Source organism: Sapajus apella, unplaced genomic scaffold (genome assembly GCF_009761245.1).
Source record: "Sapajus apella isolate SASKATOON/1434 unplaced genomic scaffold, GSC_monkey_1.0 scaffold17, whole genome shotgun sequence".
Taxonomy (NCBI): Eukaryota; Metazoa; Chordata; class Mammalia; order Primates; family Cebidae; genus Sapajus; species Sapajus apella.
In genome coordinates this window covers 12568613-12586288 of record NW_022436957.1, presented here as the reverse complement: position 1 = coordinate 12586288, position 17676 = coordinate 12568613, and the positions used below count along the sequence as shown (strand labels likewise).

At 42.4% G+C, this 17676-nt stretch overlaps 1 protein-coding gene and 1 long non-coding RNA gene across 7 annotated transcripts in view; one reads left to right on the top strand and one right to left on the bottom strand.

Moving 5' to 3' along the window:
- Positions 1–76: 76 nt before the first annotated feature.
- TXLNG (taxilin gamma) overlaps positions 77–17676 on the bottom strand; it is a 55607-nt gene continuing 38007 nt past the window's right edge. For 2 of the 6 annotated variants that reach the window (XM_032285992.1, XM_032285996.1), the window contains 7 exons: positions 16933–17103; positions 15383–15577; positions 11826–11945; positions 10170–10244; positions 6581–6673; positions 4375–4470; positions 77–3146 (listed from right to left, as the gene is read on the bottom strand). In XM_032285992.1, coding sequence (XP_032141883.1) covers positions 2820–3146; positions 4375–4470; positions 6581–6673; positions 10170–10244; positions 11826–11945; positions 15383–15577; positions 16933–17103 — 1077 coding nt within the window. In that variant the 3' untranslated portion in view covers positions 77–2819. Of the gene's footprint in view, positions 3147–4374; positions 4471–4582; positions 4658–6580; positions 6674–10169; positions 10245–11825; positions 11946–15382; positions 15578–16932; positions 17104–17676 lie in introns of those variants that run through there. The other 4 variants (XM_032285993.1, XR_004271121.1, XM_032285994.1 and 1 more) reach the window with 4 other exon arrangements.
- LOC116556703 lies at positions 14510–14946 on the top strand. Its single transcript, XR_004271122.1, has 2 exons — positions 14510–14596; positions 14913–14946. It is a non-coding gene; the product is annotated as an uncharacterized LOC116556703 (long non-coding RNA).

The window sequence follows — 17676 nt, the reverse complement described above, 5'->3', positions numbered from 1 at the left end:
AATGGGTAAAATGGTACCTTTGGACTCATACATACAGTTAAGGCCACACAGATAGTAAAAGAATACACAGAAGCTGTTAAGTTTATCATACATATTTACTTAATCTATACAGAATCAAGTAGATAAAATCAGATTCACATTAGTGAAAAATCTCTACAAAATGTCTTTGAAAAGCAAAACAAGACTGCCTCTTAACAATTCGTATCCTCATGAAAGACGTGGGCTGTAAAAATAAAGCAGTGTGTTTAGCACAAACTAGAAGATATCTGCATCATTTTTTTCACAGTTATTTCCATCTACAGTCTGAAAGAGGTAGATTTTTCTGCAACACCTGAGAATTGAATTGTGATAACCAGGTGTAATAAAGGCAGTTGCATACATAACTGAAAAATACTGGTCTCAAGACCAACAAATGTACTCCTAACAAGTCTGAGGATGAAATGGTCCATATTACCCAAAAGACCCAAGTTTTCTCTACACCTTGGAGTCTACTGCCACTATAAATAATACACATCACGATTCCATGATGGTGCAACAAATGCAATTTAAGTGAATTCAACATTTAAACCTTTTCTGGGCCAGCCTAGTAGCATTACAGTGTTCTAGAATATGGTAGATAAAGGGTGTGCTACAAAACCACAACACTGGGCTGGTGAGGTGATCACTGTAGGAAGACGTCCTTCTCAGAGGGTCCCATTTGTGTTTTATTCACAGGGTAATGGGAGGAAGGGTTCTGAAAGGACAGTAAATGCATCCCAGACAAAATCCATATCCTTCAACACTATAATAGCATCTAGCTAAAAATACGTAGTAAGCTGAAAGCAGTAGGCCAAGTACTGTTAATCACATTGCTTTAAAGCCCTTGAAAGTATGCAACAGGTCCAAGATTTACAATCTTCCACACAGGACAAGCACCACAAAGAAACGTGGTGGGCTACACAAATGGCTTAATAAAATGTTAAGAGCTGTACATCCAGCAGAGTTCTTGTGAAATGTGATCATTAGTACTAATTTTAAGGTAGATTATATTTCTGATCTATACCTGCATTTCCCCCCCCCCACCCCAGGGAAATGAGTCCAGTATTTCTTTAGTAGCAGAAGGGGGTGTACTCAAAGGAGGCTGTTGGAGGGTATCATTTTTGCTTCTGACTCATTTTGACAGTAATTAGATTAGATAATATACTTTGGATTTCTTTTCCTCCACTGGCTCCTTGAATTAACATGCCTGATGGTGGAGGCTTAGATAACGATTCTCCACTCTAGGTGGTTTCCTATCTGTTGGACAATTTTCAATTCTTTCAACCCAGTTTAGACCATGATTGTGACAGGACTTTACAAATAAAACTTGTAACAAAGAGAAAACCTTTTTAACTGGACAAAACAGTTTATTCAGTCCAGTAAGCAATTTAACAAGTGTCAGTTTGATAGTTTTGCTCAGTGGAATGTGCTAACATCAGTTCTAGTAGAACCTTTTATTTCATAAAGCATTTCAATGCAAATTATACCAGGGACAAAGTCAAAACTTTCATCAGTGCAGCCTGATTAATCATTTGCATAACTGAGCCACATTCAACATCAAAACAAAGAATTAATTCAAAAGTTAATGTGCTAAATTTCAAATTCCCCCCCCATTCCAAGTGCAGAGACCTTGATAATACTGTGGGGTTTTGTTTTTGTTTTGTTAAAAGAGACGGTAACTAAGAAGGGGGTTAGAAACAGACTGAATGCATAAGTAATAGATCCTGACTACTCTGACACTCTGCCAAGTCTTCCCAAAGTAAAAATGTTGGTGCCAGTGTTTGTTTTGGAAATGAAATCAATTTCAGTTGCTACTGATCCAAAATGAAAATTCCCTTTTGAAAAACCTGGAGTACTTTGCTGGTGGAACTTTTATAATAACTTTCAAGTAGCCAGAAGGTATTGGAGGAACTTATGCCTAGTGAAAGCTACACATGAATTGACCATCATTGTCTTTGACAAGGGACTTAACAGTGACGGCAAACATGAACACCAGTTTTCAAAGAGTAAGTGAGACCTTGTATGGGAAGTGGAGAATATGTACTCAAATCCCAAATCAGAATCAAACACAAACCGCCATCCTCTACGGGAGCCCCTCGTGGTCCAAATTCCACACCTGAAACCAAAGCAGGATGTCTGTTCAGTCATATAAACACTAAGCTTATTTGTCTAGTGATTTGCCTGTATGTACTACTTTGTCCACAAGTGATATCTTTATATACATACTCTGCCAAAACGTAGTATTCTAAGCATGTGGCCATCTCAATTTGTCCAGAGGTATATTATCAAAAAACTAATTTCAATCAAATACCTTGTTTCTGACCCAACACTAGAGGTTTTTTTACCTGGCATTTAAATGGGTTATTAGACAAAACTAATCATCTTTGTATTTTCTTTTTTTGAATAATATTAATGGGGGGGCTAAGACGTTTAAATTAGTATTGTTTTCACATCAAGGAACCATCGTCAGAACAAAGTTCCCTCGTAATGGCCCTGTGAGTGAAATTTTCATTAGGCTGATTATGTGCAAGGAGCAGGGAAAGAAAGGACAAGGCAATGAACACATGCATTCCAGTGGAGGGGGAATGAGGCTGATGTGCAACACGGGTGAGGAAAATTTATAGATTAAACTATTCAAAATTGCTAAGCAGCCTCCTGTACCACATAAGTCCAGTAGTTCTAAGAAAATACAGATATGGTAGAAAAAGTAAGAAAATTTTCACCACAAAACCAATAGTTAACTACTAACAGAGAAAGTTATACACAAAATATATCTCTCAATACAGTGATCACACCTCATCTTAGTCAACTGACTCGATGGCCGGGGCAGAGCCTGTGGACAGGGGCTTTTGCACGGCACTTCTCTGGCTCTTGGGCTCAGCCTCCAGGTGCGCTCCCAGGGCTCTTTTCGAGGAAGTGTTCAGCTCCTTGTGAGAATCCAGGGCAGCGCAGGGCTGCATCACAGGTGTTGCTAAATCCCTGTCAGCCGCTTTGACAGAGACCTGCTCTTTCAGGACTTCCACCTTCTCATTGAGCTCATTCCTTTCTGTTTGAAGAGCCCTGCACAGCTTCTCTAACCGTTCCAGTTTTATTTGAAGGGCCTTGTACTCTTTATCACGAACTGTTTTCTGTAAGAAAAAAGAAGATTTCTGTAATCTTGTTAAATATCAATCAGGTACAAAAAAATCAAGCCAACTGAGTCATACTGGACACTTTTCCAAACCTATGAAACGTGTTCCATCTCTTCAGCCTCCTACCATTCTAGCTAGCTAGCATGACTGCACTCATAAGTATACCAAATGAGATTCAGCATCATGATACTGTTTTAGGGTGACAGAAATTAAATTCCTTTTGTCACACTTTTTTTTTTTTTTTTGAGACAGTCTCAATCTGTTGCCAGGCTGGGGTGCAGTGGCATGATCTCGGTTCACCACAACCTCTGACTGCCTGGTTCAAGCGATTCTCCTGAGTAGCTGGGATTACAGGCACGTGGCACCACACCCAGCTAATTTTTGTATTTTTAGTAGAGACAGGTTTCATCATGCTGGCCAGGCTGGTCTTGAACTCCTGACCTCGTGATCCGCCTGCCTCGGCCTCCTCAAGTGCTGGGATTACAGGCATGAGCCATCACGCCTGGCCAAAGATAAACTTTTTAAGACATTTCCTATTGAACTATTAAAGAAATTCAAGACATCACAAAGACTAGCAGACACAAAACAAAGGCCTAAATAAAAAGAGAATATGGCTCATGTCTACATAGATTTCTCCTCTACCAATTTTTAGATGAGAACAAGATTCTTATACACATGTGCCCCAGCATTTTAGTTCTTTCCCGAAATGTTAATAAAACAAGCAGAAAGTACTATGCTTTTTTGAAAGCCTACTAAGTCAAGCTAGAAAGGCACTACATGCTGCATCAGCATCACCTGCATGCTTGTTAGAAAGGCAGTTATCTGCCTCCACTCCCACAGAACTAGTGACTCAGAGCCTCTGGGTGGAGCACAGCAATCCTGGTCTTAACAAGCGGGAGTCTGATGCAAGCTCAAGTTTCAGAAATCACTGCTATAGAAGAAAGCAAAATCTGAATGTTTTGAGCTATCTCCGACACAAACCTGGGCTGATTAACTGGGTGGTAAGAAGCTCAGCCCCTCACTCAGGGCCCTGTCCCTAACTTAACTGCCAGGAAAGAAGTCACAGATTCTACCCAGCAACGCATCCCCACCCCTGCCCCAACGCAGGCTGGAGTCCTCAGTTATGGCAGTAGTGTTACAGCATCCATCCTGGCCCTGATAGGTACCTGAACTCAAGGAGTCCCCATGACTAACACTACACCCTAGTCGCAGAAAACCATCTCACCTCTTCAGCCATTTGCAGAAGTGCTTTATTATTGTTTTCCCATTTGGTACGCCATAGTATTGTTTCTTTTTCCAGTTTTTTAATTTTCTTTGTCATCTGTGAACACAAGTACACATTGAAATTCTAAGTTCTCTTCCTTATCTCTACTCCCTGTCCCACCACACGTTTCCGTGCCCCTCCCCTCCCCCCATCCCTGCACCTGCCTCACCCGCTGACAGCTGTGTGTGTCTTTATAGAAGTAGCTGTGCCTGCCTGTCGGTAGCAGAGCTTATCTCAGAAGCTCCTAGGGTGGAACCAAAGAAGGGGGTTTGTATTATGAGAAAAACAAATTTAATCTCCTCAGTTTCAGAGGCAGCAGTACATGGAGGAAGCTGTCAGCCACCACACTCTGAACTCAGTTAAGGCCGAAGTGCAGCTTCCATCCCAGCTCCGGGTAGCGAGAGACAAGCCCTCCTTCTCCCTCGGTTGTATGAAAAAATGCCCATCACTGACTTTTCTGTCCATTAAACGAATTCCTCAGATTCTTGGGAGGACAGAGATCTTTGGCCCCACAAGACATTAAGAGTTGACAGTCTACCACAACCTCCAAGAACACATCAGTTTCAGAACTCAAGGCAGCATGATTCAGGTAAGACTCCAGTGACCAAGAAGATAAAAGTAGTTAACACCTCAGCTTTGGTCATCCTCACAATTCAGAGGCTGGTTTATTTAAGATTTTGCTAAAGATAAAGTGGGTCCCCAAATCAGGGAAGTGTTAAACCTATGCTACCAGAACACACTTTTCAGAAATTCAGGATGCATTTATCCATGGCTATAGCCCGCAACATTTTCAATATGCCTTCATCTGCTGTTGACTGCACACCAGCTCTGATCCAGGTTAAGGCACTGAGCCAGGTGGCATGAAGGGAAACAAGGATAAGACAGAGCCAGTGCCCTGTGCCTTACCCACAAAACTAACACAAGGCAAACTGGGACAAAGGCCGTGGGAAGAGCTGGTGGAAGACCTAGGTTGACAGCTGACCCACGGCGATCTCTGCAGCCATGGACAAAGGAATGTGTTCCAGTCCCAGAGGACCAGAAGGATGGCAGATCTGGGAGTCAGGAACTCTGCTCCACCCCAACAGTGAGTCTGTGCTGGCCAGCTATCACCTGCACTGTGCCTAACAGTGCCCCCTGGATTGCAGCCTCAAAGGAAAGGCCTGTCAGGCGGAACGAATCTGCTGCTCATGGAATTCTCCAGATTACCAGCTCTAAAAATACCTGGAGGTGGTAATTTGAGCACCATTCGGCCACATGGTAACTGAGTACATGTTAATGTGCCAAGCACTGTCTGAAATACTCCATTTCATGAAGGGCAGGTCTTTTTGTTACCATTTTTAACAGTGAAGGAACAGAAAGGTTGAACAACTAATCCACAGTCACACATTCTGTGATGTATCTGGGACATGAACCCAGAGCACAACACACTCTCCGCCACTACGTATATCCAGTAATAGTCATGACTAACATCTACTGAATGCTAACAAAATGCCAAGCACTACTGTACTTCTCCCCAACCCAACACTGTGTTTTTAAATCCTCCATTTTTAAGGGAAGGATGCCAAGTAAAATAAGGCTGGGTGGTTGGATATGTATAGAGTTACATATTTTGGTCCTTAGCTTGATCTCAAGGTTATCTCTTTCCTTAACATAGGCAGGAAAATGCAACAAAAGCCAAAGAATTGGTTTGGTTAAGGGAGAAAGAATTCAGTGGGAGTAAAGATAAGAAAAACAGAGAAGCAAAAAAGGTAGAAACACTTGATACATCAACCAACCAAAATACATGGTTATTCTTCTGGGCTTGGACGTCTTTCAATAGTTTAATCTCCAAGGACACAGAGTTTTATGAGAGGGCTGAGGATGATCCTCTAAAGTGGTTAAAACAAACAAAAAACACCAACAAACCAAAAAACCACCCCTTTATTTCTAAAAGTTGTGCTTAATAGAGGACTTCACTGTAATAAAGGTAGAATTCTGAGAGCATGGAAAACATTAGCTACTTGGGATAAACTGAGGGCAAAATGACCCAAAATGCCACTGGAGGATCACAAAAGAGAAAATGAAGATAGTATCATAACAATGGAAATGTAGCAAAGTAGTAATCATGCTTAAAAGAGCTTATACAAATTCCATTTGATATAATCGTCTACTAAAAATATGCAAATACCTTTTCCATTTCCTGTCTGAAGGTTGTAAACAGTTCATTGCTTTTTGCCATGGTAGTCTGGAATTCTTCAAACTTATCCATATAAAGAGAAAGCTACAGGAAAAAAAGTATGAAACATTTCTAAATTCCACACAATTCCAGTTCCCAAACTTTCAAAAGAACATAGTATGGTTACTTATTACAAGAAATACGAACAAAAGCACATCCAATCCTTAGACACCAGACATAGATGGCTAAAGTTCTGACAAATCAGAAAAATGCACTAAAACTGAGGATATTCTGTTGACTTTCCTATTAGATCTCCACCCATGATCATAACACAGCCTGAAGGATGTGGTGCCTATAAATGTCCGCACATCCCGTGCTTGCCCAACTACCCCTCTCCTGCCACATGAAAACTGTCCTTGGGAAAAGCTCATTCTTTTAGAACACCACCTGCAGAGTTCTAAGTTTGATAGCAATGATATCTCTTTTCCTTAACGTAGGGAGGAAAATGCAACAGAAGCCAAAGAATTGTTAGGTTGGGGAAGAAGAATGCAGTGAGAGTAAAATTAAAAGAAAACATAAAGAGGTAGCTCTCTTAACATAGTCCTACCCTTGAGGAATTTTTATTTATGATCTAACCAACAAGGCAAGCAGAATATAAAATACAGTCACCGTCTTTTCCCCCTTAGAAAGGAGTCCTAAGTATGAGGGGAAGGGTATAGTGAGGGTCAGGATACTTAGGCGAAGCCTCGCTGGGCCTCATGGGTGAGCTGAATGAGTTCACCTTAGACCAGGAGGGAGCCCTTCAGAGACCATCTAACAATGACATTATTTTTAGGATAGGGGAACACAGAGAGATCCAGAGGAATAAAGTATTTTGAGCAAGATCACACAATAGATACAAGAAAAGCAGAGAAGAACACAGGATCTTCAGAGGTCAAGAAAGAGCATAAGCAGTACTGGATGCAGACTATTCCCCAGGACCACCTGGTGCACAGGACACGGGGCAGGGTGGATATGATGGAGCCCACCCAGCCACAGCCAGCAGGGGGACGAGCCAACCAGTGAGCACTTTAGCAGCAAGCACTGCAATATGGGGGAGGCAGAAGCCAACTGAAAGTTAGTCATCTCACAGTGACCTCGAGCTTATCAGGCTAGACAAGGTCCCTGTGAGATGGCCAACCCACCTGCACAAGGGCCTGGCCTGGGATGAAGACAAAGCAGGACGAGAAATGCAGGGTGACCTAGAGAACACACAGAATTTGTTAGCAGACACTGAAGGGGTCTCTAACATGACAGGCCTGGAGCTGGGGGCAAGAGCAGTGCTCACGCAGAGGGAGGGAGCAGTATTGGTGCCTGAGGGACAGTAGAAGTTACAGCAGTTTTTATGTGGTCCTTTAGGGTCTCACTCTGTTGCAGTGGCACAATCACGAGTCACTGCAGCCTCGACCTCCCTTCTAGGCTCAAGCAATCCTCCCATCTCAGCTTCCCGAAAGAAGGGACTACAGGCACACACCACCATGCCTAGCTAATTTTTGTATTTTGTATAGAGATGGGGTTTCACCATGTTGCCCAAGCTGGTCTTGAACTGAGCTCAAGCGACCCACCCGCCTCAGCTGGGATGACAGGCAGGAGCCACTGTGCCCGGCAGGCATGATCTACTTTTACTGAAGATGGAACATCCAAGTAAAGACTGTCCCATGTGAGAGTTCAATGCTGGCCCAGTGGGTAGCCACAATGTGGCCACTATCATCACACTTGGACCTTCATGGCTAGATTACAAAACAGCAGGTCAAGACAGCACAAAGACTTTGAGTATCACCAGCAGATGCTGGGAAATGACATGGTGAGGGCAGAAAAGGCGAGACATGCTTGGAAAGGACAGCCACATTTAGGTAGAGGAAAACAAGAAGTGACAGCAAAGGAAACAAAATAGTGACTGAATGGATAACAAGACTCTGAGTAGCACAGATCACAGACAACAGAAGCCACGTTGATAACAGTACAACAGAATTGGGGCTGGCCTAGGGGCTTGGTAAAAGGGCCCTCTGGCGACTCCCGCAGAAGCATTATCAATGACGCCCACGTTCAGGAGCATCTTCCAATGTCATCTGGAGACCTGACACCTTCTCCACATCAATTCTCATCTCTATTTACATGCACAACTGACTGTATAGGGCTGAAAAGTAAGGGATTCAAATTTCCCAGAAGCTTTCTGGCATGATCTTCAGTTCCAGGGATTCCTCATATCTGACACCTCTTGAATATTCACTCTAAGTTAGGCTAGCTTTATAGGACCTTAAATTCACCACATTGTAACATGTTCCCAAAGAAAAACAGTACTCCAAAGAGGTGCTCATGAGGGTCCTGCCAGTCTCAAGGTACCAGTGTTATTCTACAGCTAATCTAGAGTCTTTACAGAAACTGACTGTATGACAAACTTTTAAATAATACTTCTTCCAGCCAAATGTAATCTAACTGAAAAAGGATGAATTTATAGGTACAGATGCCTAATTTTACCTAACTGTAAAGCCATGGGAAGTCTTTCCTGTACCTTTTTTTTTTTTTTTTGAGTAAGGAGATAGCACCTCCTACACTCATTCCACACAAGGCAACCACGGAGAGAGATCACAGTAGAACACACTTACAGGGTCTGGACTGAATAAGAGGGAGGGCCCTGATGAAAAATACCACCACAGGCGATCCTCCCGCCTCAGAGTCCTAAGTAGCCGGGACCACAGGCACACGCCACCACGCCCAGCTATATGTAGTTTTTTTTTTTTTTTTTTTTTGAGACGGAGTTTCACTCATGTTACCCAGGCTGGAGTGCAATAGCGCGATCTCGGCTCACCGCAACCTCCGCCTCCTGGGTTCAGGCAATTCTCCTGCCTCAGCCTCCTGAGTAGCTGGGATTACAGGCATGCGCCACCATGCCCAGCTAATTTTTTGTATTTTTAGTAGAGACGGGGTTTCACCGTGTTGACCAGGATGGTCTCGATCTCTTGACCTCGTGATCCACCCGCCTCGGCCTCCCAAACTGCTGGGATTACAGGCTTGAGCCACCGCGCCCGGCCTATATGCAGTTTTTAAAACAACCTATGTGTTCACAGCACAAAACTCTAAGGATATCAGAGTTTACTATATGAAATTGCCAATTTTTTTAGGCCAAGGACATATTATTGTCTTATGTAATTTCATGTGGTTCAGCTTGATACAAAATAAATAAAATATACAGATGTATTAGTTTTCCTTTAGTGGGAGGAAATTTAGTGGGAACAGACTGAAGAAGAGAGGAATTACTAGGCTCTTGGAAAAGGTCACTAAAGACAGGTTGACTAACCGTCCCAGGCTGCCAGAGATGGGGCATTTCCCGGGACGTGAGACTTTCAGTACTAAAACCAGGAGAGTGCTGGGCAAACTGGGATGAGGTAGTTAACCTAAATGAAGTGGAAAATCCCAAGAGGGCTATGAGATTTCTGTGTCAGTTCTGGTCAGCTCTGGCTGGGAAAAAGCAAAACCATCTTAGGGGAGATTCAAGATATGTGGAATCAAAGGAACCATAGATTTTTCTTCCAAATTGTGCTGTCCCCTGCTGTGAAGTTACCTGCTGTTTTAGTTGTACTTCTTGCTGTTTCATTTGTTCGTATTTGTGCCTCGATTCTGTTGCTTCTTTTAATAACTAGAAAACAGAAACATTCTGGCAAAACGCTAATGGTAATTAGAAATAGGACTGCAATATCAAATAATCAGAGTTAGGCTTCATCCTTCTGCTATTTTAGCAAGAACCACAGGTCTACAGATGAAACATTTTGTTCCACAAATTGCCATTTACCTGTAACTTCGATCTGCCCCACTGGTTAACACTTAGGAAAGTAGGAATAATCTTTTACTGCTGAAGCAGAAAAAGTACCCTGGGGGCCTAATATGGTTTCTAAAACTCAGGGTTAAATTGTTGTGTTTTCGATGAAAATAATTACATGTACAGTATTAGCAGAAAACATGGCTGGGAATCTTGACTTTATCTGGGTGACTCAGAAAGCCTCGCTACTCTGTGAGGCAAGATGAGGCAGAGTGAAAGGGTATGGGGAAAGCAATGCTATCAATCTGAGACCTGGTTTCTGAGCGCTTTTTTAGAAAGTAGAGAGGGAGGTGGGCATTTTCATTTATATATAGTACCTGTGCTTTCAAGAAAATTATAAAGTTGCATAGTAGGCAGTTGTGAAATTCGGTCCCTGAAGTAAACTATCACACATAGTCCAAAGAAGCCTAGAAAAGTCCTACTAAAGCAACCAGAAAGTAAACATACATAGTGTGTGTGTGTGTTTGTGAGTGTGTGTGTGTGTAAAACTTATACTCCAACTTTGGAAATGATAACCGTTTCAGCTTAACACTGGATACTATTGTCAGTTCATACGGAAGGATCACACTGTATGAAAAACATCTCTCTCTAAACCCTAGACACACTCAGTGTGACATGTCCACATGGCGAGGGCCACTCAGGATTTGAGTCTTCACACTGTGCTCATGTCAGGGCCATGGCTCCTTGAGTAACACTGGATCCAACAGTCCACATTATCGCAATCATTTCTCCCTTGTGGATAAGCACACATAGCTGAACCTAAACATGGTAATATACAATGAGATTCCACTGTATTCACAATTACTGACAGGCAACAGAATATGAGCATACACTGGCAACAATGTTGAGTGATTGCCGTAGAGAATTCTGTTAAAATTTTATCAGAAAATTATACCACAGTAGTAAACAAATGACTTCCCCAGTTTCAACTTACTTGTTTGAAAACAAAATGTGATCGTGTATAAGAGACCTGTGGCTTGGTAAGCTTGCTGTTACACTGAATCACCAAATTTAACGTGCTAAATGTGAGTACAACTCTTGAACCTGATGACCGTTACCTATGATGGAAACTGAATATTCTAAGCACAGAAAAACAAGTGCAGGTCTTCCCACTGATTTGGTCTAATCTCTCTAGTATATTTTCTGTATAAAAAGTTAAACAGAAATAAACAGCCAAATGCTTTCTAACACACACGCACCACACACTCTCTTCTCAATCTAGAGGGAAACACCAGCTGGCATGCCCCTAGGCACTGCATTAAAGGTAGAATAGATAAATGTTTCAAACGGCCTTGGTTATCATGAAATGTTTCAAACAGCCTGTGTTACCATTAAATGTTTCAAGTGGCCTCAATTACAATGTTGGCAATAATGTCTTCCTTTTTAAGAAGTAAAACTTACAAACTCTCTCTCTCTCTGATGTTTTTCATCAGCTTCTTTTATCAGTTGTGTCGTTTGCTGCAGTTTGGCGTCCACGAGCTGTTGTTGCAGTTCCTTATGTTTGAACACCTTATCAATATGCTACGGGAAAAGGAGAGTTTCTTCCATCACTCACCAAAGAAAGGAGCACAGTGGGGAGGGAACGTCACAGCAGTTCCAACACCCTGCTCACTCCGCTTTTCTGCTGCTACCACTGCAGCTGAGAACACCAGCTCTCTCCCTGTCCCTGTGCTTAGAGAAGCAGACACCACCTTGCAAACCGTCCCATACCGGCAGGAACACGGCCCTCTGACCGCAGCCCTGTCAGATGTGGGCTATCCCCCTCACCAACTTGGTACTTCCTATTTCTGCTCCACACTGAAAATAAGGCTGAGAGCACCAGGACAAAGAAGGATAAGGAGAGCAAAGTACTAAACTATACATCATGCAGACAGTTCCTTTTTTCCCTCCCCATCGTATTTCACCCCCCCCATTATGTTTTCCCAAATTTCTCAGCTGCAGGCAGCATGGTATGACAGTAGGAATGGCCCAGGTCAAACCCTGGCCAGTGTGTGGCCAGTGTGTGGTCCTGGGCTAATTCCTCTCCACGCTGACGCAGTGCCCTCCTCTGAACAAGGGAATACCTCCACCTACCTTGCAGAGCTGGAACAGTAAATGCGATGGTGGCACTAGGCAAGGTGCTCGGTGCCTGGCGCACGTTAGACATTTGGTAAAAGCTCATTAGTATTTCCAAACAAAACTGTTAAGTGGTTACTGATGTATAATAAAGTCAACAGAACGATCCCTTCCCAGCTGGAAAAACAGAACTCTTCCAGTTACAATACCCTCTTATGAGAGGGGAAAATGCTAGTTGGTAAAATAAGGTGGCCTAACTATGTATTCAGAGCACCGCAGACAACTGATCTTCGCCTGTGAGTAATCTGATCATTATATTCTGACCAAAGAACATTACATAAGACACACACAATATAATTTAAACAAATCTGATTTTCAAATCTGCTACATCAATTACAAGGTACACAGACTGTCAAAACAACAAAACTGAAAGAATCATTTTAAGACAATTAAGGGCTTCATAATTGAACCTCTAGGACAAAAAAGATGTTTCTTCAATAAACACATGCAAGAATAAAGGAGGGGAAAACCTGTATTTTAGAGACTGGCGATATATAAACCCGTGAAATGGATGGACTTTATTTGGATCTTGTTTCAAACAATTCTCCTTTAAAAAGAAGCTGATCGAAAAAATTTGAATAGTGACTATAATAACTAGATATTTATATTCAGTAATTGTTATTATTTATTTTGGGACAGTCTCACTCCCGTCACCCAGGTACAAGTACAGTGGTGCACTCATGACTCACTGCATCCTCAACTTCCTGGCCTCAGGTGATCCTCCTGTCTCACCCTCCCGAGTAGCTGGGCCTACACGTGAGCACCACCTCACCCAGCTAGTTTTTGTATATTTTGTAGAGACAGGGTTTCACCATATTACCCAGACTGATCTAGAAACTCCTGGGCTCAAGCAATACTCCTGCCTTGGCCTCCCAAAGTGCTGGGATTATAGGCATGAGCCACTGCACTTGGCCTATTTGTTAATTTTTTAGGTATGAAACTGGCATTGTGATTATACTTAAATCCTTATTTTTTTGAGCTACACATTCAAATATCTATCAATGGAATATCTGACATCTTGAATTTGCTTCTAAATAATCTAGAGGAATAAAGATGAAATTATCAGCCAGGTGCAGTAGCTCACATCTATAATCCCAGCACTTTGGGAAGCCAAGACAGGGGGATCACCTGAACCCAGGAGTTGGAGACCAGCCTGGGCAATTTAGCAAGAACCTGTCTCTACCAAAGAAAAAAAAAAAAAAGGAATTATGGTTTCATCTGCTGAAGTCAGGTGTTAAACTGTCTACTTTTTGTTAAGCTTGCAATTTTCCTTAATTTTTTTTAAAGTGAAAGGCAGTAAGAAAAATAAAATCTTTTAAAAAACAGCAGTTTTTGAAGGGCTGTATGTAAAACTATAAAGTTAGAGTTGAAAACAGGATAAAGTTAGAGTTGAAAACTTTTTTATTTGAATCAACTCTTTGAATCTGTGTACCTGTAAGGAATATAACATAAAAGCCCAACATTTTGCTAATGTTAAAAGGCAGAGATGCACATACACCATTTAAGAAAACCTAAAGCCTCTAACCCTATCTATCTCTAAAAGTGAGAAACAGCCGGGTGTGGTGGCTCACGCCTGTAATCCCAGCAGTTTGGGAGTTCAAGAGCAGCCTGGCCAACATGGTGAAACCCCATCTCTACTAAAAATATAAAAATTAGCCAGGTGTGGTGGCGGGCACCTATAATTCCAGCTACTCGGGAGGCTGAGACAGGAGAATCACTTGAACCCAGGAGGCAGAGGTTGCAGTGAGCCAAGATTGCGCCACTACACTCCAGCCTGGGTGACAGAGTGAGACTCCACCTCAAAAAATAAATAAATAAATAAATAAGTGTGAGGAAAACCTTAAAAACCAGGTTAGTTACCTTTTAGCAAGTAGGTACTAACCTGGTTTTTAAGTTCCTCACTTTGTTCAGAGGACACTACCTCTGAACTTCCAGACTAGCTTATAAAATAATCGCCAAAGTCTTCATTGGAGGCCATTGGCCAAGTTCATTAGCCATGGATCTTACCAGTAAACTTTTCACCCTCAATGGGCTTATGTGTGAGGGGTTAGAAGTAGGTTTTTTCAGCCGGGCGCGGCGGCTCAAGCCTGTAATCCCAGCACTTTGGGAGGCAGAGGCGGGTGGATCACGAGGTCAAGAGATCAAGACCATCCTGGTCAACATGGTGAAACCTCGTCTCTACTAAAAATGCAAAAAATTAGCTGGGCATGGTGGTGCGTGCCTGTAATCCCAGCTACTCAGGAGGCTGAGGCAGGAGAATTGCCTGAACCCAGGAGGCGGAGGTTGCGGTGAGCCAAGATCGCGCCATTGCACTCCAGCCTGGGTAACATGAGTGAAACTCCGTCTCAAAAAAAAAAAAAAAAAAAGAAGTAGGTTTTTTCCTCCCAGATAGTATAAAGCCCTCATTTAAAAAAAAAAAAAAAATCTGAAACATAGGTGTACAGGTATAATACATGTATAATACAATGGTAGTGGATACTGTACAGATTATCATAGATGTCTGAGATACCAGGTATTTGGGGACCAAATATTTATTTATTATTAGTCTGAATAAGGGAAAACAATCTACATGCTAAAACTGAAATCTTCCAGTATTGCATGGAAGACAAGCAGTACTTGACATGTCTCCTAGAAATAACCTCCCTTATCCAAACCCAGTGACTCCTGGGCCATCAAGCGATGCTCTCACTTGTGGTGCCTGACCACTTCCTAATAAATAACCGATTTCCACTATGCATGTTCAAAGTTCTGAAACACCCCGTGATGGTGGGTTTACTTTAGGTGTGAATGGTGAAGCTTTTGCTAATCTTGAGAAGCCGTTTAAACAAACCAAACGCCGTTACCTCTTCCCTCAGTGCATACTGTTCGATGAGCTTCTTCAGCTTCTCCCCTAGCTCGATGTTCTCCTGCCGGAGTTTGGCATTGTGGATGTCGTGCTGCTCCAACTGGGCTTGAATTTCATTTAAGGTAATCTGGAAATGTGCAGTTGCTTCTTTACGTCGCTCTTCTTCCTCTCGTGCCTGCTGCATATTTTCCTCCTTATTACCCAAAATAATTTCTGTTAATAATACAGACCTATAGAGACGACGTTCACAAGAGAAGCTGCTGCGATGTGGGTTCATTTGTTGCTGCCCGGACATGTTGCTTCTGAACTACAATTCCTCTCCCTTATTTATGACCAGAAAACTCTCATCAAAAAGCAAGCAGTTTTTCCTAAGTAGACAGACAACCAGAGAGATGCAAACTGTCCTGCTACAACACAAATCTTATGGCTGTCTCCAGTTCACTATACTACAATACAGGTAAGGGGCTCCCCGATGCAGCCAGCTCCCTCCTCATCGGTTACACAGGGAATCATCTTAGATCGGCCCCAAAAGATCCTGCCCCCTTGCAGCTTACTTTCTGGGTCACATCTTCCACTCCCTAGAGGGCAAAGGACAAATGGAATCCTCGTCTTAAAAAGCTTCTTTTCTGTGACTACTTTCTGATGATGAAAAAAAAAAAATTCAAAGCTGAATTTCAACTGTTGCTAGGACACCAGTGTCAAAAGACCTTTACATGTCTGAACAGTTATCAGCCTACTCAAAATATTGATTTCCTATGGGGAAAAAAAATACCACTTACTTTGAGATCTAAATCCAAGGGCTCAAAAGCAAAGAAGATAATAATGGCTCCCATACCAGGTGAAAATCCATTTCAAGAGTGCTCTTATAGTCTAGGGCCTTGGGGGCTTGTTGGGGCATAAAGGGATTGTGATCAGATATTCTGCTCAAAGTCATACCACAACAGTACATGGGGACAGGCTCGTCCCATTCTAAGAGGCAGATTCCTTCTGGCAGCTCTGCTCCATTTCCCTCTTCCCCAGTTGATACCAATGAATCTTTGGGTACCTCAGCCAAGGTATAAGTGATTTCTTAAAAGTACTTAGCAAGTGAATGGCTGGGGGTGGGCCAGCGGACTTGGATAATGCTCAGGAGCTCAGCAGGAGTTCTCCCTTCCCAGACTCAGTCTGGCTCAAGTCTGTAACTAGTTTCTCATTTCACTGCAGCCTTTCCTACTTGGTGATCAGCTGTATCAGTGTTCAGCAGAAAACTGGCAATTCTGAGCTTCCAAGGCCCCGGCTCTAAGCAGGAGAGCCTTGGGCATGGATTCCCTGTGGCCAAGTATGAGGCAACTAAGGCGCTTTTCCTTGAACAGGAAACCAAAACTTACGTAGAAAGACTTGGTCTTACATTTACAATGACCTCACACAAGGCATCAGGCCAAGCAAAATAAAAAGCAAGGCAAGTATCTGTCTCTAAGAAGAGACAAGGATTTACTTCAGATAGGCAAAAGGTGATTATAAAAACAGCTAAGTCCCTCCTGAAAAAAACAGACAAATGAACCCACTAACCTTTAACGTCTTATTGTGACGCTGAAGTTCTCTGCAAAGAGACTCTAGCTTGCTTCTTGCCAAGATAGCCTTGCTGTGTTCACTCTGCAAGTGAACTTTTTCTTTCACAATCTGGGCTTGCTTCTTCTGCAGAATCTTCATTTGCTTCTGAACATTTCTGCTCTCCTCCAGCTAAAATTCATAAGCACTTTACATTTACAAAGTATAGTAAAAACCTTAGAACTATGGCTAGAATTATAATAAGAATTATAATAAGAGCTATGGAACATATTTTCAAAAAGCCACATACTGTAGTGTAATATATTATTTAAATTGTTTCACGCCATGCTACACTGCCACCCTTCTCCTCTCTTCCAGTTGTGACAGAAAAGTAAGCAAATTTAGGGTAGCAGAAAATAACCAATCTTTTAAAAAAAAATCCTTTAGACAGATTTAATTTTCACAACAACCCTTTATTATCCAGGTTTTATAGAAGAAATATATAAGCCTAGAGACATTAATAAGTTGCCCAACAGCCGGGCACGGTGGCTCAAGCCTGTAATCCCAGCACTTTGGGAGGCTGAGGCGGGTGGATCACGAGGTCAAGAGATCGAGACCATCCTGGTCAACATGGTGAAACCCCGTCTCTACTAAAAATACAAAAAATTAGCTGGGCATGGTGATGCGTGCCTGTAATCCCAGCTACTAAGGAGGCTGAGGCAGGAGAATTGCCTGAACCCAGGGGGCGGAGGTTGCGGTGAGCCG